Raw genomic sequence first — 24199 nt, 5'->3', positions numbered from 1 at the left:
GGGTGGGGCAGAATCAGATGAGCAAGCCAACAAAGACAGGCTGAGTGAATGAGGGAAGTGGGGTCCCCCGCCCCGGGGCACAGAGAGTCAGACAGCACTCACCAGGCCATTTCGGGAGCTGGCTGGAGACCTCGTGAGCTGCCGGGGATCGGGTAGGGGACATCTGCTCCTCTGAAGATGAGAAAGTTAGGGTAAGGGGCGTGCCCTGGGACTTCCCCATCTTCCAGGGGGGCATGCCGTCCCCTGAGCGTCCCAAAGGCAGAACGGACAGGGGAGGAGTGTCCCCCACACAAAGGTCATAAGGTGGTGACCTAAGGTTGTATCCTACCCAAAGACACCTTTCTGGGCCAGCTGCACTATTAAAAATTTTACCAAAGTTGTAAAACTCACAATAGCTATGGAAAAATCGAGGTTTGCAGACTCTGCTGACAATTCAGAAGATCTGGCCACGCTGGGGCTGCTTTTCTGCCGGGGGGCAATTAGCTAAAGGCCGCGACGCTCCTCGCACACCCTCCCATGCCCCCCATTCCCTGGAGATGCTCCCTGCCTCGTTTTATCCATAAATGCAGCCTGCTGGTCTCTGCGGGTAAGCTCAGCTCACGGACCTGACCGGGGCGATTCCTTCCCCCAGCACCTCAGTCCTGCTTCCTGTGACTCTCCTGGGCCCCAAGCGTCCTTACCTGTCACATCTGCACGGGAGGTCAGAGCTGGTTCCGGCATTCCGGGAAGGTCAGCCGCAGACGGGGCAAAGGGGCTGGTGGAGCCGGGCCGTTCTGGGGATTTGGGGAGGCTGTGTATGGCGGGGCTGCTGGAAGGAAGCTCCTGGCTGGCCTGGGGCACCTCACCTACATCGGGACCAAGAGAAGTGTCAGAAGAGCCAGGTATCCACCCAGGAACCCACTCGGGTCATCCCTATCCCCATCAGGCTCTGTGGCTTGGGAAGTCTGGGGAGGAGACAGGGGAACTTCCAAAAGAAGACAATTTCAGGACAGGACTGAGAAAAGGCCTCCGGGGTTACATCTAGCTCAGCGAGACTTGATTTCCCCATCTGTGAAAGGGACACAGTCAGCTCATAGGGAGCTTAGGGCAAGGGTCCTTCTAACACTCTTCCTGCACTGTGGTCAGGGCTCATGTCCCTGGATGTCAGGGATGTTCCCTACCTCCTGGGGTCCTAGCACATCACACAACTGGCATATAACCTCTAAAGGATGCTCTTAAATTGGGTGCAAGTTCCCCAACCCCCATCCGGCTCCACCCACTCTCATGTCCCCGAGAGCCCACACGAGCCTTCCCCAGGGCAACTCAGCGCGGTAGGTCAGCAGGGACCATCCTGCGGATCAGAAATGAGGCAATTCCGACAAAGCTGTGCAAGGATGCACACCGCTGTTCACCACACTGCAAAAGACAGCGAGGGACAGCCCCGGCAACTCTTGTAAGCATCTCTTATCGTTTGGCTTGTGAACGAGCACGTATTGAGGTTGTGATCGTAAAATGTAATAAAGTTTCATAAAAAGAAAAAAAAAAGCGGGGTGCCCAGGTGGTTTGGTCGGTTAAGCATCCGACTATTGGTTTCGGCTCGGGTCACGATTCTCATGGTTTCGTGAGTTCGAGACCCACATTGGGCTCTGCGCTGACAGGGTGGAGCCTGCTTGGGATTCTCTCTCTCTCTCTCTCTCTCTCTCTCTCTCTCTCTGCCCCTCCCCTGCTCACGCTCTCTCTCTCTCAAAATTAAACATTAATGAAAGAAAAGATCATGCTCTCTCTCAAAATAAATATTAATGAAAGAAAGAAAGAAAGAAAGAAAGAAAGAAAGAAAGAAAGAAAGAAAAGAAAGGCAAAACCCAGACTTAGTGGGGGGAAATGACACTTAGAAGGCCACAGGCACTGGACGGGTCATTCACCCAGACCACCTTGGGGAGCTCTGCTCTTCTCCTTTGATTTGTGGGAAATGGGGTCAGAGGAGGGCATTCTGGGGAGGTTCACGAGAAGGTGCTAGGCTACAGCTGCCTACTGCCTGAGGTTGGGGAGGACGGGATCAGGGAGTAGTCAGGTAGCAGGGAGAGGGGTGGGGGGACCAGGCCTCGAACACTCACCTTGATAGATGACCATACCAGATACCCCTGTCCCAGGCCCTGAGATTTGCCAGAGCCCCTGGGGCAGAGTGGGGACTATCTGGATGTGTCCAGCAGAAAGGCTCAGGCAGCTCAGCAAGGAACTTGAAGGGGGCACTGTGAGAGACAAAGGCGGTGAGGCGGGATCCTCTGGAGCACCTGTGTCCGTCTTCCTGTTGTTGTGATTATTTGATTGCCACCTGACTCCCTTTCTAAAGGGCTCTGATGTCCCCCAGAGCGGCAGCTGTGTCTGTCTTGCCCATGGCGGTGTCCCCAACACCGAGCGGAGTGGCCGGGCACAGGGAAGGTGCTTAGTTCATAGCTGACCAGTCCCTGCTATGTCTCCCAGGGATGTGTCTCCTCCCAAGGCACATTCTCTGGGCCGGGCTGAGCTGATGGGGACCCAGAGGATGGGACTGGCTGGGATGGAAGCAGGTGACATGGATGGGGTGGGGGTCCTGTCCCCGGCCGCCCCTGCCTTGACCACTCTTCAGACACCCCCAGGGGTGGGGGGAAGCGTACCCCCCCCCAAGTTCCTAACCCACCAGGCATCAGGATGGTCTCCTTCAGCCACCTCTGGCTGGATGCCGGCTCCTTGTTGAACACAGCAGGGGGTGACAGGCAGGGCAGAGCTGAGGAGTCACTCACGGACCCCACCAGGAAAGTGCCAGTCACCATGGGCACAGCGAGGGGCTCAGCTGTGAGGAAGGAAGTCCTATCAGAATTAGAACTTTCTGAGGGCCGGGACTAGGCTTCCTCCATTCGACTATCAGCTGTTGCCTCACTCCGTCCCCGCTCAGGGGCTGGGCTCCCCACCTTTGCAATAACAACTGGGTGGGAGAAGGCGCGGGCCTGGGGGAGAGGCTCACTGAGGCACGGGGGCTCTCAGGAGGCCAGAGGGTGCTGGGTGACCAGCTGACTCTAGGTGACCCTGTACTCTAAAAGGACCAGTGTGGCCTGAAGGGGCAGCGGAGCAAGGCAGGGGGCAGGGTCTCAGCTCTGACTCAGAATTAAGAAGAAGGGGTGTCGGGGGAGAGGCTTTGAAGGAGAAGCTGAATCTCCCAGCCACCCTGAAACTGCAGAGCAGCGGCTATGGAATCATGATCTTGGTCTGAATCCCAACCCCGCCTCTCACTACCTTGTGATCTTGGACAAGTGACTTCACCTCTCTGAGCCTTGGCTTTCAACTGCCAGTTTCTACATGCACCTAAAGAGGCCCTGGCTTTCCTGCCTCAAAGTCTCCCTGGGCACCCCCCACGCGGCTCACCCAGCTTCCTGTGCTTCGAGTCCATGGGCAGCTCCTCTGGGAAGGCTGCAGAGAGAACATCATGGTTAACTGCCCCAAGGAAGGTGTGGCCCAAGCCATGAGCGGCTCATGAACCCCAGCAGCCCGTACGGCCTTGCCCAAACCCCACCTTTCTTTGAGAGAGAGAGTAAGAGAGAGAGAGAGAATCTCAAGCAGGCTCCATACTCAGCACGGAGCCCAACATGGGGCTCGATCCCATGACCCTAGGATCATGACCTGAGCCGAGATCAAGAGTCAGACGTTGAGCCGACTGAGCCACTCAGGCGCCCCTGCCCAGACCACAGCTTGCGGCACCCAGGGAAATGAGGCACTGGCAGAACGCCAGGGTCCCTTCCTAGCTGTATGTCCCTTTGGGTCCCTTCCTAGCTTTATGTCTTTGCAACGTGGCCTCTGTGAGCCTTTGATCGCTCATCTGTGCAACGGGGGCGGGGATCCCTACCTTGCAGGAGCACACTGGGAACCCACAAGGTAAACATCCAGCCCCAGCACACCAAGGGAGGAAAACCCTATGCGTCCCTCAGCAAGGGGCTGATGAAACAAATCATTGTTGGGGCGCCTGGGTGGCTCGTCGGTTAAGCGTCCGACTTCAGCTCAGGTCATGATCTCACGGTCCGTGAGTTCGAGCCCCGCATCGGGCTCTGTGCTGACAGCTCAGAGCCTGGAGCCTGTTTCAGATTCTGTGTCTCCCTCTCTCTGTGCTCCTCCCCTGTTCATGCTCTATCTCTCTCTGTCTCAAAAATAAATAAACGTTAAAAAAAAAAAATTAAAAAAAAAAACAACAAATCATTGTTCACCCACCCAGGGACATTCCACACAGCCCTAAAAAAGAACGAGAAGAATGTCCCCAGAATAAAATGAATGGATGAGTGGGTGGATAAAGACGGACAGATGGATAGAGATGTGTTAAGGCAAATAGAGCCAAACATCAACTGTAGGATGTTCGTGGTACATACGTGGTTGTTGGCAACACGATTCTTTCACCCTTACTGTATGTTGAAAAAGATCACGATATAATGCCGGGGAAAATATTTATCAAATAAAGCAAAAAAAAAAAAAAAAAAAAAAAAAAGCCAGCAAGCGAGAGGAACTTTCCAGAGGCACAACCACGTGTTCTCCATCAGGGATACAGAACTGACCTCCCAGACACGTTAAATGAACGTGCAGAACGGCATTTAGTAAAACCGTGATGATGTGTGCGGGAAAAAAATTTTTTAAAGAGTTGGCTGATAGACAAATAGAGTATTTCCTTCTTTTATGTTTTTATTTATTTTGAGGGAGACGCAGAGAGAGTGAGCAGGTGGAGAGGCAGAGAGAGAGGGAGAGAGAGGGAGTCCCAAGCACGGCTAGCAGAGACTAACGCGGGGCTCAAACCCAAGAACCGCGAGATCATGACCTGAGCCAAAACCAAGAGTTGGGTGCTCCACCAACCGAACCTCCCAGGTGCCCCAAGACAAACAGAATATTTCTAACAGGGTAAAAAGGAAAGTGGGAACATGGGTTGTTTTCAGGCAGGGAAACTGAGGAGCTGGGGGACAGGGGTGGGAGGGAGATTGGTTTTCACTGAATATTCTTTGCACCTTCTGAATTTCTACAGCATTTTTCTAGCCTGCCCCTGCTCTACCTGTTCAAAAATGAAGAAATAGGTATGAGTCCGACAGAAGGTCCAGAGCACTGGAAGTACTCAATCAACTGTTACGCCCATTTTACAGATATTTGCAGTCAGTGGACATTTATTGACAGGCTACTGCAGGCACTGTGTTAGATTCCTGGGATGCAGTAACGAGTAAGGAAGACAAGACCCCTGTCCTCAGAGCAGGGGACTAGTCTAAAAGGCAATAAATACAATAAGTCCAGATTGTGGCAAGCGCTAAGGGGCGAGGAGGGACACAAAGTAAAAATGAGTGAGGCGATCTCTGTGGAAGGGGAGTCAAAGCAGGCCTCCAGGAGGAGGTGACCGGTTAGCCAAGACCTAAAGAATGCAAAGGAGCCCGCTTGGGAAGACCTGGGGAAAGGGCATTCCAGGCTGAACAGCAAATTCGGGGGGGCCTGAGGCTGGGAAGCGTATGTGGGTTACAGGAACGGAAGGAAGCCAGTGTGGCTGGATGTACTAGCTCGTGGGAAGTTTCGAGAGGTGGGAAGGGCCAGACTGTATAGGCCTCGTGTATGTATTTTGTGGCCATTGGAGGGTTAGCAGGACAGCAAAATGATCTGGTTTGCATGGAAAAGCCCGTGTTGACTGCCAGGTGAGGGCACGTTAAGGAGGCCTGGAGACTGAGCAGGAGGCTCAGAGAGGTGCAGGCACTTTGCCGAAGGCCACACAGACCATAAACAGCAGACGAAGGATTCAATCCCAGTTCTTGCTGACTCCAGAACCTGTGTTTGAAGACACCTCCCTCAACCACAGGGTCACCAGGGAGGAGCATGAGGGGAGCGGTGGGTGGAACATCCAAAGCCAGCAGAGCAGACAGGACTTAACGCGGGAAGCAGCCGGGAGCCACAGCAGGCTCTGGAGCCAAGGCACGGCCAGGAGTCAGGAAGGCTGAGGGCAGATCAGCGAGGGGCCTACTTACATCTTTTCTGACTTTTCTTTTCCTCCAGCGTCTCCACACTCTCGCCGATCATTTCTTCCAATCCTATATGCTCGACTTTGGGGAAAAACCCAAGACACCAACATACGGTCAGTGGGCATCCAAGGTGAGCCTTCACTGTCCCTATATCGGGGCGGGATCTGACCACCCTTCAGAGGGTGACCGTCAGGTGTTACGACGCTCCCCAAGGAACAAGGAGGAAGGAGACGCAGGCTGAACCAAGAATCCCCCAACTTACTGAAAAAGCCTTTGCTCAGACCCTCCAGTTGTGAGTCCTGGAACACGTACTGGTCCAGTTCCGCTGCCAAGATCGGGAAAAGGGCAGTCGGTCAATGAGTTCTCTGAATGCCTTGTGTGCCAGACCTTGGAGCAGGCACCAAGGAACGGTGGCCCTCCGGGCTTGGCACACACAGTGTTTGCAGAATGAACGATCACACGAACGAAGGGACACGGAACCTTCATGGGCTCTGAATCCCACTTAAGGGAGGATACACACCCGTGAAAAGTCACCTATTGCCATAAAGTAGTACAGTGCAGTATAGTACGGTTGTCACAGGGTTTTGAGTTTAAATTCAGCTCCACCCCCATTGGCCCCGTTAGCTGTGCAAACTTGGGCCAATCGCTTGACCTCTCGGGGACTCCATTTCCTCATCTGTGTGATGAGAACGCCTGATGCCTACAATCCAGGGATGGGTGGTCTGGATTAGAGGCTCTACCTCCGAGTTAAGGCATCAAGCGCAGGAAGCCAGCATACCATAGGAGCTCTTTGCAAAATCCTTTTCTAAACACTTTAGACCAAGCAGCTCATCCAATCCTCAGACATCCCACGAGGCAGGTGTGATTAGGTGATTAGTATACCCATTATGCACCTAGGGAAGCCTTCTTCTAGACCTATGCCAAGATGCTTAGATGACTGCATGCTCAGGCCAGGGCATGGCCTTCTAGAAGCACAGAGAAAGCCCACAGACTCGAGGAACGGACTTGGATGAAGCTTCTGCTTCCCTGGCTTTGGCCGCTTCAACTTCCTGGGAAGATGCTCTCGAGCAGAAAAGCCCCTAAATCCTAAGGAATGCTCAGATCCTTCATCAGTGCCTCCAGTTGTGAAGAAATATGAATGCCCTCAGCACCAAACACTTCTGCTTCCTCAAATAAGTTCCCAGGACGGAAAGGAAGCGGGCAGACTTCTCAGTTCTGTAATTTTTGAGACACACACACAGTTACCACTCCTCTCCATTTTCTGCTTTGTGTGCTACTGGATTAACTGTGCACTGGGGGAAGACTGGCCACATTCATGCTGAGCACAGACCTGCTCAGTGTTGTGGTTCTTGGGTTGCCAGGAAAAGGGCTGCTAAGAACAGTTGTGCAGATTGTTCACTGTACCCGGGTGCCCAGCAAGAGGACAAATGGAGGCCGCATCCTCTGAAGAAGGGACACCTTTTTCTAATTCAACAAAGCCTCTGTATGAGATAGTGGTGATCTTGCTGATGAGGGAGACTTTACCCTACTCCCCTCCAAAACACACACACACACACACACACACACACACACACACACACAAAACAAAAAACAAAAAACAAAAACAAAAACAACGGCAACACCTCTCTCCAAAGAGTTCTGCCCTTATCGGAAAGCAGAGCTCTTTTTAAAGCTGCAAATCAGCCTCTCAGCTTAAGCCTTAGAGAACCTCCCCACCCTAGACGCTTTCCTTTTTGTGGCTAAAAATAAAGACTTTGAAATGAGAAAGACCTAGGTTCAAATCTCACATCTGCCCATCACTATCTCTACTGCAGCCTTGGGTACACGGCTTCGCCTCTTTAAATTTCAGTTTCCTCATTTGTAAGGTGGAGATACTAATGCTGTCTACTTCCTTTGCTGTAAGGATTCAATGCAGTAACACACACACAGTGTCAGCACGTAACAAGGACCCCCCAGGTGGTAGATATGACAAATACTAGAGTAGTTTGGCTTAGGAGCTGGGGAGAAAGGGGGCGGTGCATGGTAAGGACTGTGTAGAAGGAAGGAAAGAAGGGCAAGAAATATAAAAAGGTATAGAGGGGCGCCTGGGTGGCTCAGTCGGTTAAGCGCATGACTCTTGGTTTCGGCTCAGGTCATGATCTCACAGTTCATGGGTTCGAGCCCCGCACTGGGCTCTGCGCTGGCAGTACAGAGCCTGCTTGGGATTCTCTCTCTCCCTCTGCCCTTTCTCTGCTCCCTCCCCCTCTCTCTCAAAGTAAATAAATAAACACTAAAAAAATGTATAGATACGGAGGCAGAGGATGTAAAGGTGAGATCCGGTTTGCCTGATAGTTACTAGCGAAGGGGTCGATTTCCCTTACTGTTCTCCATCTCCCTTCTTCCCTGGAGTCTCTGTTTTCTAGCCCTTGGCCTGCATCCTCCTGGTCCTGATTTATGAGGGAGGGGCCTGTTGCGGCTCTTGGTGAATGGATGAGGTTAACAAAAGAGAAAAAGGAACTCTTCCCCTCGACTGGCCTTTTTCTGGGTTCAGAACGCTTCCTCACCGATATTGGCATAAGCCTCCCTGGTCTCTTCATCACCTTCCATGTCACACAACAGTCTGCTGAACTGCTCGCAGTTGATGGTGTCCATGTCGGGTTCTGGAGGGAAAAGTCCCTTGGATGAAGCAGGAAAGTCCCTTGGATGAAGCAGGAGAGAGGGCTGGTGGGGATGGAAGGAGAGGCGGGGAGGGGCCGGGAGCGAGCCCAGGGGTTTGGAGCTGTCCGTGGTGCTGACCAGAGCTCAGCAGCCAGAACGTCCCCTGCCGGCTAACTGTGTCCATTGCAGGCTGAGGGGGTGAGGAAGGACTTGGGAGGGGCCAAAGGGAGGAAAGCCCACCTGAGCAGAGCTCCATCTCTTCTCTAGCCGGGTCCATCTGGTCATAGAGGTGGTAGAGATGCAGGGGGTCAGCATTGCTGTTGAGAAGCTCCAGGTAGCCGCCTTCTAGAGGCCCCAACTCCATGGCGGCACACTGCCCACTGCCTGAAAGGAAGACACGTTCAGTCATCGCATGGAGTGTTGGAAAGGTGTAGACAGTTAACCTACCACAGTTCCTATCTGGGTCACTCGGTGAGGGCCAGGGCTTGGGAGAGCCAACGAAAGTGAGCAAAGGTGCTCATTTGTCACCTCTTACGTGCTCAAGGCAGTGGAAAGAGAAAGCAATATCTCCTTCCTCTGAGGAACTTATGGTCACTCTGGGAAGATGCCCATGATGCAGGAAATGTGCCTGGGGAAATTTAGATTCAAGGCATCTTACACCTGGGAGCCAGGAGTCTTGGGTTCCACAGATGGCGCTACCATGAGTGACAACAGTTGAGATTTGTAGACCGCCTACCATATGCCAGACACATGGGCTAGCACATTGAATTCTCATATCAACAACCATATGAGGTAGACGCTATTACTATCCTCATTTTCCAGATGAATAAACAGGCTCGGAGAGGTGAAGTGACTTACATAAGATGACCCAAGCCCAAGGGGCGCTGGAATTTTGTTCTGGACAGTCTGATGCAAGGATATGCAATTAAGTGTTATGCTCTACTGCCCTGGGTGACCTTGAGCAAGTCTCTGCTCCTTTCTGTGCCTCAGTTTCCTAATATGTAAATTGAAAATTCCTAATCTGTTGAGGCAGATTCTAAGAATCTTCGTTTGGTGAAGATACCCAAATACCCTGGACATGTCCACATAAAAACTTGTATATGAAAGTTCGTAAATGCATAACTCATAATAGCCAAAATATGGAAACAATTCAAATATCTACCAATGAATGAATTAAAAAATGTGATAAATCCATACAATGGAATACCATTCAGCCATAAAAAAAGAATAAAATACTGATACATGCTGCAACATGAATGAAACTTGAAAACATTATACTAAGTGAAAGAAGTCAGACACAAAGAGCCATATATTGTATACTCCCATTTATCTGAAATGTACAGAATAGCCAAATATTTACAGATAAGTAGATAAGTGGTTGGCTAGGGTTAGGAGAGAGTTGTGGAGAAAATTGGGGAGCAACTGACCATGAGAGTGGGGTTTCTTTCGGGGGAATGCCAAAAATGTTCTTTAGCTGACTGTGGGGATGGTTGCACAACTGTGTGAATATACTAAAAAGATCACCGAGTTGTGCATCTTATTTTTTTAGATTTTTTTTGAGAGAGAAAGCACCTGTGAGTGTGGGAGGGGCAGAGGGAGAGGGAGAGAGAGAGAATCCCAAGCAGGCTCCACTTCCAGCACAGAGCCTGATGCAGGGCTCGATCTCACGACCCTGAAACCTGTGCCAAAATCAACAGTTTGATGCTTAACTCACTGAGCCACCCAGGCGCCCACGAATTGTGCATTTTATATGGGCTAATTGTCCGGTATGTGAATTACCTCCCAATAAAGCCATAAAAACAAACGAAACACTGACCCTGGAAAATAAGCATTATTATCTCCATTGTTCAGATGACACCAAGTAGCCTCCCAGATATGCACAGTTCTTGCTGGCTAGCATCACTCTGAAGCCTTGTCTGTGTGGCTCCAGGTTTCCGCCCCATTCCTAGTGGTCTATGAGTCCATGTAGGGTTCATTTCCTAGAGCTGCGTAAGTGGTACCATGAAACTGAGGAGCTTAAAACAACAGAGCCTTAGTCTCTCACAGTTCTGGGGGCCGGAAGTCCAAAATCAAGGTGTTGGCTGAGTCGTGGTCCCACCAGAGGCTCTAGGGGAGAGTCACTCCTTGCCTCTTGAAGTTTCTGGAAACTGTTAGCATTCCTTTACTTGTGACCTTGTGGCCGAATCACTAAAATCTCTGCCTCAATGGTCCCATCCTCTTCTCTTCGTGTCTCAAATCTTCTGCCTAACTCTTAAAAGGATACCTGTCATTGGATTTAGGGCCCAGCTAAATCCACCATAATCCAGGATGATCTTATTTCCAGAGCCTTAACTGAATTCTACCAGCAAAGACTCTTTTGCCAAATAAGGTCACATTCGCTAGTTCTATATATATTTTGGGGGCCACCATTCAACCTCCTATCCATGAAAAGCAGATGCTTGCTTGAAAGAATCAGACACAGTTTCTTGGAAGAGGTGGCAGGAGAGATGGCCTTGAAGGCCAAAGGACCTGACAGAGCCTTCTGAGTGCCCCTGCCTGGGTCACAAGAAAGTGGGGTTGAAGTGGGAAGGACACCAGAGGGTAGGACCATGAGAAAACACACACACACACACACACACACACACACACACACACACACACCTCACCAACACAACACCTTCCAGCTGCTTCTTTTCATTTGACTCATTAACAACGTTCACCACTTACAGAGGGTCTCCATATAGACCACAGATATTACAGAGAATGAACTTTCCAGTCCAACATGTGGCCCTGGCTGGGGCTGCCTGTTGATAACGGGTTGGGTGGGAGTCCAATCATAACCCAACAGGAACCCAAACATAACAGACTTGCCTCAAAGGCCCAGCCAGCCTTGACTGGAGGAAGCAGAACTGAAAGATGGGGCCACCTCCCATTTCTTGTCGTGAGACGAAGCCTGGGGGTTGGGGGAGAAGAATTCCACCACTCCCAGCACATTGGCCTGAGAACCACACAGAAAAATCTACTGTTCTCTCTGGGGAGGTAAGAAAAGAACTCCCTTCCTTAAATCTTGCCTGCAGCCTTCTTCCCCTTTTCAATCCGGGCTACTTATCAATAGCTTATATCGTAGCAATCCGCCTCTTTTTCCAGGCAGTGGGGTCACCTGGTGACAACAGCTCTGGACTGAGCCCAGTAATTTCACAACTGAGTTGGGTGACTTTGGTCAAGTTACCAAAACTGTTTTTTCACAGGGTAACAAACAGGTCTGCCAGGGTCCTTCAAGTTCAACCTCCTTCACTCTGCAGAGGAAATGAGACCCTGAGAAGGCACATAACTCATACAAGGTCGTACAGCCTGCCTCCGGCTGAGCCTGCACCTGTCCCTCCCCAGAACAAGACTCTCAGTCCAGTGCTCTTTCCTGCCAATTGAAACGTTCCCATTCAATGCACAGCCCTGATCATATCTAGGCCTAGGAATAGGGACCAGGTCCTATCACAGATGGGTGATGGCAGGGAGTGCAAAAGGGAGGAGCCGGGAGAAGTTTAACCCAGCCTCACTTATTGAGGGACTCAGCACCAAACTTTGGACAGCGACACCAAATGCCTTCAAACACCAGAGAAATACACCTGACGGAAGAGATAAAAAGCCAACTTGTGTGAGCTCTGGAGTCAAACGGCCTGCGTCTGAAACCACTCCTACCTACCAACTCGCCACAACCTGGGCAAGTTCATTGTATAAACCTCCCGGAGCCTCAGTTTCCTCATCTGTAAAATGGGAACAATAATTGGTCACCCATGAGGATCAGGTGAGTTAATTCTCGTAAAGCCCTCAGAAAGATGACTGGCCCTTAGTAGGCCCTTAGTGAATTGTGGCTTAGAAGGGTATTGGCGCATGCGTGGTGCGCACAACGTGGGTGATCGCCATCGTTATCGTCGTCCTTATTATTATCAATTTGCTTCTAACCTCTGTGAGGTGGACAAAGGGACTCTTTCTCTTTCATTCCCGCCTAAGTCACCACATGGTGAAGCTAAGCTTTCTGTCCTTTGACTCAAGGAGACCCCACGGACCCCACAGGAACTAGAAAGCCCCACGGCCAGCAGTGGGACCTGGGAGGTCTGCTCATGTCCCCCATCACTACCTCTGAGAAGGTGCCTGGGAGAAAAGTCATCCAAACTCTGCGTCATTGGCTAAGCCCAGACAGGAAGACATCTATTCTTAGACACTCTCGACACACGCCTTAGCACCTCCCTTCCTGCTACCCCAGCATGAGCCCTGCACCGGATGCACTTTCTCTTGAGTAGGCAGGAGTTTGCAGTTCACAGTGGGCTTCTGCCTCCACCCCTACCCCTACATCTGAGCTCCAAAGAGCTCTAGGGAGAAGGCAGGATGGAGTATTAATGCCCATTTGATAGAGGAGGATACTCAAAACTTCGGTGAAATGGCTTGTCCTTGGTCACCTGGGTAGAGGGTTTGAGTTTGAATCAAGGCTGGGAGGCATTAAGTGGGTGACTTGACCTCTCTGAGTATCAATTTTCCCACTACTTGATTGGGATAATGACACTTCCCTTGTGGGACCAGTGAAAGGCCAAAAGGGGTCTCGGAGGCCTACAGGAGGCCCACGGGCAAAGGAATCCCATCGTGTTGGGATACTGCAGAGCTGGGACTCAGTCCCAAGAGTCTAGTTGCCCAAATCCATAGAGCCTCCCGTTCACACCAAGATCTACGTACATCTTGACTTGGGACCTCCCAGTATTCCCACAACTATGTTCCCTATGCCTCTAGATGTTTAGGAAGTGCTTCAGAGGCCCCTAATTGGACTCTTTCCCCCAAAGTGCCACTCTAGAGGGGACTGGGGACAGAGATGGCTCAAATCACCCCACTGCAGAGGAGAGAGTCCCCTTCAGTCCCCGAGAGTCCCCAGGGCAGATCATACAGGCCAGGAGTTCTGCGAGGGCAGGAGCCCTGTCTACAGGCCCTAGCCCTGTCTAGCTCACCGATCCCCAGGCTCCAGCATGTTCCTGCACGCAGCGGGCTCTCTCCCTCCATAAAAGTGCTGCGTCACTAGAATTCACAGGTGCCTGCTGAATGCCAGGCAGCAAATGCCATGATGTGCAGACCTCATCCCATTCAGTCTAACACACACGTTTGCGATCCGTATTCCCGTTTCTCGGGTAAAGAAACAGGCTAGTGATCTGGGATCTGAACCAACTGCTTGGCTCCCAAGTCACAGCCCCTTCGAGTCACTCTTGGTCCCCAGCTGCCCCGGGGAGGTGCCCTCGCCTGGTGAAAGAAGGCGTGGGTGGCGTGATGGTTTCTCCTTTTGAGGAGCTGTCTGGGGCACAGCGGAGAAGTGGTCTGTGTCTTTTTGGTAAACGAGCAGTATTTTTAGAAGGTCCTCTTTGAGCTCGCCCTCCCCCCACCCACCCCCCCTGACCCGGGCCACCACCTTCCACATCCAACCTGAGAAAAAGTTCCTAACCTTTTTGCCACCAAAAGCCCCTTTGGGGGCTCACTTCTGTCCCCACTTTGTACAACACCACAGGTTTTGAAAGACGCACGCCCCAAAATGGTATCTAACATAAGTGCATTTCTCTCTCCCCCCGGCCGAGGGAAATCAAGTATTGCCAAACTGTTCTAACTCCTACTTAAGTAACTTCACATGCACTGTATACGGCTCTCCCATCTGCCAGCGTCACGGTCCTCCGCTGCTGGGAGACTGTTTTGTGTTTGGGGCTGTGCTGGATACTCTCTGTGTATTATCCTGTTTTAATTGTCTGGGAAAGCGATATTATTATAGTCATTTGACAGGCAATGACAATGAGGCTAGACTCAGTTTATCAGATGCTTTCTTCGCAGAAAAGGGGGGGGTGTGTCCTTGGGGGTCTAAGTGGCATCGAGAGGGAGAAAGGGGCACCTCTGCTAACCCCAAACTCTTCAGCGCTGCTCTGCCCTGCGATAAAAGAGCATAAGAAAAAATACGTCCCTGTACGTTGACTGTACTTCTCCTCCAGAGGAAGGAATGGAAAATCTTCTAACTGTGTCTAACGATGTGGCCTTCCATTCCGGCTTTGCCTTTGACCTCCAGCCCCCTCTGAGCCCTAGTGGGTGTGGACACCACTCAGCCGAGGCATTTGGGGATTCTAGACTGCTCATGGCTTGTCAGCCTTTCCCCTCTGCATTCCCCCCCAAGGCCCCCCTGCCCCCGACCACCTTGCTGCCCGCCTTCAGGACAAACTGCTTCCAGAGGTCAGAGGGTGGCAAGAAGCCAGGAGCCTGGGGTCACTTATCTGCCACAACCAGCCCCTAGTCTGTATCTCTGTGGGGCTAACAGATCAAACAAGTTCCTCTTCTCTTGCACCTTGCAGACCTCCAGAGAAACTCTAAAAGACAGGCTGCACTTTTCCCCCCTCCAAATCTGTAAAACATTGATTTACTAAGCATCTCCTACCAAAAAAAAAAAAAAAAAAAAATCTGGGGCTCTAAATAGGGGTTTTTTAAAAAAATTTTTAAATGTTTATTTATTTTTGAGACAGAGACAGAGCACGAGCAGGGGATGGGCAGAGAGAGAGGGAGACACAGAATCTGAAACAGGCTCCAGTCTCTGAGCTGTCAGCCCAGAGTCCGATGCGGGGCTCGAACCCACGGACCGCGAGATCATGCCCTGAGCCAAAGTCAGACGCTCAACCGACTGAGCCACCCAGGCGCCCCCCCTAAACAGGTTTAAAACACAGTCCTTGCCAAGAAGCTTGCAATAGAGACTCCGAATCTATCTTAAGAGGGAGAGAAAACATGATAATCATAATACGGTGGTTAAGAGCGCATGCTCTGGGTTCAAATCGCAGTCACCCCACTAACTGCGTGACCTCACGTAAGTAAGTCACTGAGCCTCTCCTGGTTGCGAAATCTACTGCCCTTGGTTGGCACGGCGTCTATGTCACTAGGCTGCTGTGTCTTGTCTCAAGTGACCTATCCAGAAAGTGCTCCAAAATAGAAACAGCAAGGCATCACTTGACAGTGTGCGACTGGCCAAAATTAGAAAGCCAGGAAACGCCAAAGGCTGCGGGTAGGAGCGGGCTGGGGCAGCCACCCTGGTGAACAACCCGGCACCACTTAGAAGACCTAAAGATGTGGCGATCCTACAACCTTCCACTTCAAGGTTGGGCAGAGACGTCCCAAGGAAATGCTCCCGTGGCCCCACGAAGACACCCACCGGACGACGCACTGTACTGTTTGTGGTGACAGAGTGTGGAGGCCATCGGGGTGTCCGCTGCTGAGGGAGGGACAGTAAAAGGTAGCCACGGCACTCCCTGGAGGGTGATGCCCTGATTAGAAGCAACAGACCACAGGGCACCGGGGTGGTTCAGTCCGGTGAGCAACCGACTGCGGCTCGGGTCATGATCTCGAGGTCCGTGAGTTCGAGCCCCGCGTCGGGCTCTGTGCTGACGGCTCGGAGCCCGGAGCCTGCTTCGGATTCTGTGTCTCCCTCTCTCTCTGCCCCTCCCCTGCTCGCGCTCTGTCTCTCTCTCTCTCTCTCTCTCTCTCAAAAATAAATAGACATTTTTTTAAATTTAAAAATAAAGAAGCAACAGGCCGCATGCACACAGAGCAATGCAGGTGGAACTTAATAACGTAGTAGAGAGCAAAACAGTCAGAAAGAGAATGAGCTCTGAGAGCCCAAATCCAGAAGTGCAGAGTAATGCCCGGGAGAAAAAGCAGCCTAGCCGACCCCTACAAGCACAAGGACACTCCTCGAATGCCTTTGAATGCAAATCTCAGAACAGGGGAGGTGCTTAAAGGGGACGGACGGCCCACAACCTTCCCTCCCCAAGGGGGCCGCCACAAAAGTACAGTTCAAAGCGACTCCGGATGGAAGTTTAGACCTTGGCCTCTGGAGAATCAGACTTGACCATTTCAACCGGGAGGGCAGATACTATGGCGAGCTGCTCAGATCAGCCTCTTGAGGTCGAGGTGCCCACCTACCAGCTGCCGGAGGGCAAGGGGCTCACAGCTCTGGGAATAGCTCAAAGTCACATCCGCTTTCCAAGCGGAGCCCACATCCAATGACCGGTCCCATCGGGGTGCAAAGGTCTGGTCCGTGCCTCAGTCTGCAGGAACGCCAAAGGCTATCCCGGCTTCAGCGTGCTGGACCTTCTGTCGAGATTTACAGCAGCCCCGACCTCCCTCTGCCCCATCCTGCCTCTGCCCTCTCCCTTCGGTGCCCACACCTCACATGTCCGCAGTAAACCCCCGACATGTGCAAATCTCCATTTTGGAGTCCGCTTCCTTAGGAACCTCACCTGAACCCAGCTCGTTCTGTTCTTCGGCAAGTGGGGGCTGGAAATCACACGGAACCCCACAAAGGACCCCCCAGAGACTGCCTCTGAGAGCTCGGGTAAAAGGCACGTATCTTCTCTGCCTCTCTCCCCAAGGGCATTCACCTCATCGTGACTTGGAAAATTTTGGGGATTCAAGTGATACCTCGGCTGGTGCACGTGCCTGTAAATGGCACGGTTACTGGGGGCGAAGGGCCCAGGGGACCCGGGAGGAGAAGGCAGGAGACCCGGCTGCAGCTGGGGGACAAGGGGTGATCAGTGCTTGTCCAGAGCTCAAGTCCCCTTCCGGCTTGGCCGGCCTCTCCTGCCTCCAGGTGGCCTTCCCTCTGTACACCCCAACATTCCTAGCTGCTGCCGTTAATGACCCAGAAAGGAGTCCGACAGGTTTTTCCAAGGAAGACAACCCGAGCCAGGTCCTGGGAAGAGGAGGGGGCAAGAATCAGCAAAGCCAAGCCCTCAGCTCCAGGCCTGACCCTCAGCTTGACCTAACACAGCACCTAAGCCAGTGCCAGACTGAGATGAATCACAGGCCAGCCCTGCCTGCCAGGCTCTGACCCCCGAGATATGCGATTGGCAGGCCTGGCTGCGAATCAAAACTGCCTGGAAAGGACGCTGAATGCACAGCAACCCGGGCCTGACTCCCAGAGGCTCTGTTGTTTGTTTTGTTTTGTTTTTCCCAGGGGTTCTGTGTTTTTCAACGAGCACCCGCTCCGGCCCTCTGACGCACACACTTGCCGTGCAGGAATTAAGATAGGTTTTATTTTCAAGGCAGTCTGAATTTCCACTTGCCAAGAAAACCCTGGACCCTCAGCTTCTGTGACTTTTTTTGAACACTGGGAAGCCTGCCATTCTCCTCCCAGCAGGTAAACCTTCCAGAATCTCCATTTCTGCCACCTTTCCACTTCTCCCCAGCCAAGAACCCTGGAATCGGTATGAACCCTTCCTCAGTTCTTCCAGTTTTCCTTCCGAGAGCCCCCCCGCAGCCGTCTCCTTGACGTAGCAGCCCCCAACCCCACAGCCTGGATTGTTACAACAGCTACCAAGCCTTTGCACTAACCTAGTCTCCCAAACCTCGGGTGTTCATCAGCCAGCTTTACAATTTGTTTGGTCACCTCTGCAAAGCACCTGTTCTATAATTTACCTTTCTATTTTCCTTGAAATAGCCTTTTTAAAAAAAAAAAAAAAAGAACGCATTTATTTTAAAAGAAAACTTTCCCTGGGGTGCCCAGGTGGCTCTGTCGGTGAAGCATCCCAGCTCTTGATTTCGGCTCAGGTCACTGATCTCAGGGTTGGTGAGACAGAGCCCCAGGTCAGGTTCTGCGCTGACAACGTCCCGCTTGGGGTTCCCTCTCTCCCTCCCTCTCTCTCTGCCCCTCGTCCGCTCGCCCGCGTGCGGCGGAATGCACACAAGCACACTCTCTCTCTCAAAATAAATAACGTTTAAAAAAAATGAAAGAAAACTTTCCAGAATTGAAGTCAGGAAATCAAACACGTACCGGCACGTGAATGTTCGTCGCGCACTATTCATGATAGACAAAATGTAGGAACAAGTCAAATGTCCGTCGACAGACGAATGGATAAAACCAACGTGGTCCGTCCAGACACGGGCTATTATTTGGCCATAAAAAGGAATAAAACACTGACGCCTGCTATAACATGGATGAACGTGAAAGATAGGCTAAATGAAAGAAGCCAGTCACCCGAGGACAAATTTTGTATAATTCCACTCATGGGAGGCACCTGGAGTCATCGAATTCGTAGAGAAATACAGAAAATACAAGGGCGGTTGCCGGAGGAACATGGAGTCAGTTTGGGGTGATGAGAAGGTTCTGGAGATGGATGGTGGTGATGCTTGTGGGACAGTATGAATACATGTAACGCAGCTGAACTGTAAACTTAAAAGGGGTTACATTGGTAAATTTTATGTTACCATTAAAAAAAAAAGGAAACTTTGGGGCACCTGGGTGGCTCAGCCGGTTAAGCGTCCGACTTCCGCTCAGGTCACGATCTCGCGGTATGTGAGCTCAAGCCCCGCGTCGGGCTCTGTGCTGACCGCTCAGAGCCTGGAGCCTGTTTCGGATTCTGTGTCTCCCTCTCTCTCTGCCCCTACCCCGTTCATGCTCTGTCTCTCTCTGTCTCAAAAATAAATAAACATTAAAAACAAAATTAAAAAAAAAAAAAAGGAAACTTTATCACTACCTCCCATGGTGGGGGGGCAAAGGGGGCAACTATCCTTGCCACTGAAAACAAAACAATGTTATCAAAATAAAGGCAACTGCTCTACTGTTCTGTTGTTCTGTTAACAAGAAACATCAGCAAGCATGAGTGTTGCCAAAGACAGCTACACACAAAAATGAAGAAGGCTTGAAAAAGAAGCAGGAAAGCAACCATCTCCGCTCCACGAGAACCAGCGTCAGGTAATACCTCTTTAAGAACCGTCTTTGGACCACCCATCACATATGCCTCCAAGTCTGGAAACCTCCCTTCAGCCCACAACTTCCCCTCAGATCATTCTGTGCAATTCCTCCAGAAGCTATAATGGTTACTCCTGGCACAGGCATAGTCTTTGGTGGTTTTTCCAAAGTACTTCTGTGCATGTCAGTCAATCACCAAGACAGTGCTCTTTGTTTTTGTTGTTGTTGTTATTGGTGGTGTTTGTTTTTTAATGTTTATTTTTGAGAGAGAGGAAGAGAGAGAGAGAGTGCGCACAAAAGGGAAGGGGAAGGGAGAGAGAGGGAGACACAGAATCTGAAACAGGCTCCAGGCTCTGAGCTGTCAGCCCAGAACCCGAGGCATGGCTCGAACTTGGGAATGGTGAGATCATGACCTGAGCCGAAATCAGACGCTTAACCGACTGAGCCACCCAGGCGTCCCCAACAGTGCTGTTTGTTTGTTTACGGATGAACCTCCGAGAGGGAAGTCATTTGTTCAAGGTGACTGATGGCAAATCTGAGAGTCAATTCCAGGAGCTTCCCCTTCCTCTTCAGGTCACTTCCCTGACTGCCCGGGATTGACCCCAGGCCTTGGTGTTGAGTTCTTTTGTTAATTTCCTGACTACTCTTCACAAAGTACCAGGTGCTGAGGTCTCAAGAGGTAAAACCAGGTCCCTGCCATCAGACAGACTTTGTTGTATCAGCAAGACTCTCTCTGAGTACCTAGGACCTGCCCTGCATTTGTAGAGGCTCCCACTGTAGTCCAGTGCCTGGGCTCTCCACAGTCTTGGGTTCAAATCTTGACTCTACTATGTGGCCTTTGACAAAACCTCCGGGGGGAAGTCCCCATGGTTTTGTAATATGATGACAGTACAAGGTGTAGATCACTCAATGCCTCTCAATGCCTGTATGACCTCTGGACCTCTGACATAGGAGTCACCCAGATAAACAGTTTAGGACAGGCCCAGCCAGTGGAGCCTTGGGGGGTGGGACTTACACACTAAACAGCCTCTCAGGTGATTTCCTTGTGCAGGAAGCCGGGGACCCCTTGGCTCAGTTCTCTCTGAGGATCTTTCCATTGTACATCCTGGGATCTTGGAGACAGGTCCTTGCCTAAGGCAGCCTGGGGTTTGGACAGTGATCCCTTGCTGGGCTCTCCCCCTCTCTCCCCACCGTTCCACCAAGCCTTAGAGCAAGAACCACCCATTTCCTTAAACTTCTGATCGGCCGGGAGTATTTCTTTTCTTGGCTGGTATGGAGGGGGTACTTCACAGAGGGAAGGCGTCCTGCCAAAGTTAGGGACTCCAGGCGGCAAATGCGAGTGGGGTGCTGTGGGGGTGCTGTGGGGCTCTGTGGACCTCTGGGTTCCGACCCCCACCCTGTGTCACCTTGGATGGGGGGGGCGTGGGACTCAGAACACAGCTGTAGGCTTTGAGGGTCCCGGACGGAGCTAGACGTGACAGCTCCAATTCTGGCATTCTGGGGACCACGGAGACACCCCCCTTTCTGGGGCTCCTTGGTTCCTCCGGTTGGGAGGCGTGGCTCAAGTCCCCAAGGTGAGAATGAGATGCCAACCTTGTTAAAGCAGTCCCGGAACGCTGCACCCCTCGCACGAGATGATCAGAGAGAGGTCGGGAATTGTATCACATTTCCAGACCTAAGAGACTCCATTTTAAAGCCCCGTGTTCTTTTCTGGCTAAGGAACTCCTGACCGGGGCCACAAGTGGCAAGGGTTTCACAAGCAGTTGCTCGTGGAAATGTTAATAAAGGCAACTGGCATCCAGATCCTGTGGGGGCAGTAAAGTTAACACCTACAAAGCACAGTTTCATCCGATGGTACCAACAAAATCATAGGATTCTAATCAGAAATGGCTCAGCTGCTCAACACCAAACCAGCAGAGTTTCCCTCTCTCTCTCTCTCTCTCTCTCTCTCTCTCTCTCTCTCTCTCTCTCTTCTGTTCTTTGCCTCAAGCACATCATAACCCTTCCTTCTTTCCCACAAAACCCCCGGGGCTTTCCCCACATGAGCAAGAACACTTCTCTGTGCTCCCCGAATTGCAATTCTGAGACCTTCAAATAAAGGCCTTTGTTCTTTCTCAGTTTGTCTCCTTTTCTCGGATGACAGAGGTGAGGATTTCTCCAGCCAGCTCGGCTAAAGGTCAGGCTCCCCAGAGCCCTTCCCTGCGCAGGGCACTCCACAGGAGGGCCTGGAACCTGGACTCCTGAGTCAGTTCGCTGAGCCGATCCAGCTGGAAAAGTGAGGCTCAGGGAAGGGCAGCCCGGTCCCTGGGGCCCCCATAGAGGGAAAGCCTTGCGTCCCCCTCAGCGCGGCGTGCATCCCCACGCGCCTCTACGGATTCTAGGACGCACAGACAGTGCATGTGGCGCGGGTTTGGTGCCCGTGCCGGTGCCGGGCTCAGCTCTGCGCCCCTCCTGCACCCCAGTCTGTCTGCAGACACTCGGCTCCTGCCGCGCTCCCTGCGCCCCCTGCTCCCCCCACGCCCCCCCCACCCCGTGCTCCCTGCGCCCCCCCGCGCTCTGGGTACCAGCACCAAACTCAGCTCCCGTCTGCACTCCCGTCCTTGCCTTCCGGGCCACAGATGCTGGAAACAGGACTTTCCGGGCCCACACTCTGCACGTTCCCTTCTCCCTCCTCCCAGCCTTGCTGTGTGGCCTCAGGAAAGTAGCTGCCAGTCTCTGAGCCTCGATTGCCCGGCCGACTTTAGGGGTGCAAGGGGACCCTGGTCACCTACCGCTGCTCCCCGGACTCCCACGGGCTGCCATCGGCCTCGCCCTCCTGCCAGCTCTGGAGCTGCGGCCAGACTGGGGCAGATCGGCTACCCAGCCACCCCACCTCACCCTCTGCAGCCGCCCTTTTCTCTTTCACTTTCTCTCTGCAACTCGGGATTTGGGCCAAGCTGGGGAGTAAGCAGGCACCCACGCCTCCCCCTGCTGCACCCACCACGTGCTTTCTCTGAAGCGCCTGGGTTGTATCCCTCCACTCCTGGGCACTCCCAGAGCGTCTATCGCCTCCTGGAAATGGGCAGTCCCCAGCCTGAGGGGAGCGGGCGCCCACTTGCATGAAATCTGCAAGCCCGTCCCTCTTCCCCTCGCTTCCCCTCGCTTTTGCACGGCCTTCTCTCCAGCTCAGCCCAGCTGTGAAGGTGGCAAACGACCCTCGCAGGACACAGGGACTCAGACACTTGCTCGCTGAGCCATTCACGCCTGGAAAGCCAAATGCCCTTGAGAGGAAAGAGGAAACTCCTCCTCCGGGAGCTCAAAGGGCTGGAAACTGAACCTGAGCACCCCTGCCTCCCGGCGCCACACCCCTCACGGACCGGCCTTCCCCATGCCTCCTCCAGAGGTCTTGGACACCAGCTCCACCCACCATGAGACCTTGGGGAGGTCACCTCCTTTCCCAGGCTTGGATTTCCTGTCTGGAATTGAGGGGGGTGAGTCAAGGTGACTTCTGACCTCTCCTTCCCTAGCCAAACACCCAACAAGCTCTATTCAACAGAGCTGGAAAACTTATCAGAGCGTGGGTTCAGAGAAAGCCACACATTTCAGCGGTGTCTGAGGGAGGGAGTCCCGCCCCTCTCAAACACGCAGCAGCGACACCAATACTGTTGGGCTTCTACGATGACATTTAGTTCCTACAGTGTGACAGGCAGTGTGCCAGATAGACCCTGCTACCCTCCACTGTTATACCCCCCGGGCCGTCATAGAGTTTTCCCCTTCTCCTATTTTTAAAATTTTTTTAAATTTTTATTTATTTTTGAGAGACAGAGAGAGAGCACGAGTGGGGAAGGAGCAGCGAGACAGGGAGACACAGAATTCGAAGCAGGCTCCAGGCTCGGAGCTGTCAGCACAGAGCCCGACGCGGGGCTCGAACTCATGAACTGCGAGATCATGACCTGAACCGAAGACGGACGCTTAACCAGAGCCATCAGGCGCCCCTCCCCTTCTATTTTAACAGCCCAGGGAAACAGTCCCGGAGAAGGTTGGTGACCTGTTCTGAGTCACTTCGCACCCAGCCAGCGGGGCAGCTGAGATTCACACACGTCGTGCTGACTTCAGAGCTGGTGCCAGATATCTGTGCTTTGGGGTCTCCCTCCCGCTCTTTCTCATCCCCCACTTCTTCCCCCAAACACAGTCTGGAAATGGGGAGAGGGTAACATCTGTCCAGGCGCCTGGCTATTGCCAGCCCCCTGGCTTCGGTTTCCTGGCTTCCCCGAGGGATGGGGTGGGGTCTGGCAGGGATCCTGTCCTTCAAGGGCACCCCTCAGCGTTTACCTAGTAGAGCGAGGACCTTGTGGTTGGCTGAGCCAGGCCTTCCATGCTGAGAGCTAACAACACGCCTCCCGAATACTGGCCCTTAAGAACCACTTCAGCCTGATAAAGCACTCTCACATGCCAGGCACCTGGGCCGATCTGAATGTCCCTCAAGTGGGAGGAAATAGCCAACTGCCTCGCTTTTTCCAACAGCCCCGACGGGACCAGGGCCCCTCTTTCCGCCCCCATCCCCCAGTTCCGAGATGGCCTCACCCTAAATCGAGAAGCATTCTCAGCCCCAACTTCCTCCACCAGCCTTTTTACCTTGGGGCTCTGGCAGGTAGGACCCCGCAGGGTGTGGAGCGAGGCAACGCATGGTCTGGGCAACGCAGTGAGGCAGCCTCTCTCCCGGAGTCTGGCAGCCCGGCCTGGTGCCCTCAGCCTGCCCAGGGATGCCTCTGAATGCCCAGGTCAGGGGCAGACAGCTTCATCTCGAGTTTATCCCCCCACACACCAGTCCCAGCCCGCCAAACCTAAGCCAGCATGCAAAGGAAGCCAGCAAGGGACC

The 24199-nt window shown here is 52.5% G+C and overlaps 1 protein-coding gene across 7 annotated transcripts in view; it reads right to left on the bottom strand.

Annotated features, from left to right (window-relative positions):
• The window catches only part of CIITA (class II major histocompatibility complex transactivator), a 46192-nt gene that overhangs the window by 14258 nt on the left and 7735 nt on the right, over positions 1-24199 (bottom strand). For 3 of the 7 annotated variants that reach the window (XM_049638242.1, XM_049638236.1, XM_049638237.1), the window contains exons 2-10: positions 8859-9002; positions 8525-8620; positions 6244-6306; positions 5988-6062; positions 3379-3423; positions 2657-2809; positions 2094-2228; positions 681-845; positions 103-171 (exon numbers count right to left, since the gene is read on the bottom strand). In XM_049638242.1, coding sequence (XP_049494199.1) covers positions 103-171; positions 681-845; positions 2094-2228; positions 2657-2809; positions 3379-3423; positions 5988-6062; positions 6244-6306; positions 8525-8620; positions 8859-9002 — 945 coding nt within the window. Of the gene's footprint in view, positions 1-102; positions 172-680; positions 846-2093; positions 2229-2656; positions 2810-3378; positions 3424-5987; positions 6063-6243; positions 6307-8524; positions 8621-8858; positions 9003-22112; positions 23905-23955; positions 24194-24199 lie in introns of those variants that run through there. The other 4 variants (XM_049638239.1, XM_049638240.1, XM_049638238.1 and 1 more) reach the window with 4 other exon arrangements.

This window comes from Panthera uncia, chromosome E3, assembly GCF_023721935.1.
Source record: "Panthera uncia isolate 11264 chromosome E3, Puncia_PCG_1.0, whole genome shotgun sequence".
Taxonomy (NCBI): Eukaryota; Metazoa; Chordata; class Mammalia; order Carnivora; family Felidae; genus Panthera; species Panthera uncia.
The sequence above is the reverse complement of the archived record's forward strand: the minus strand, read 5'-3'. Positions and strand labels throughout refer to the sequence as shown.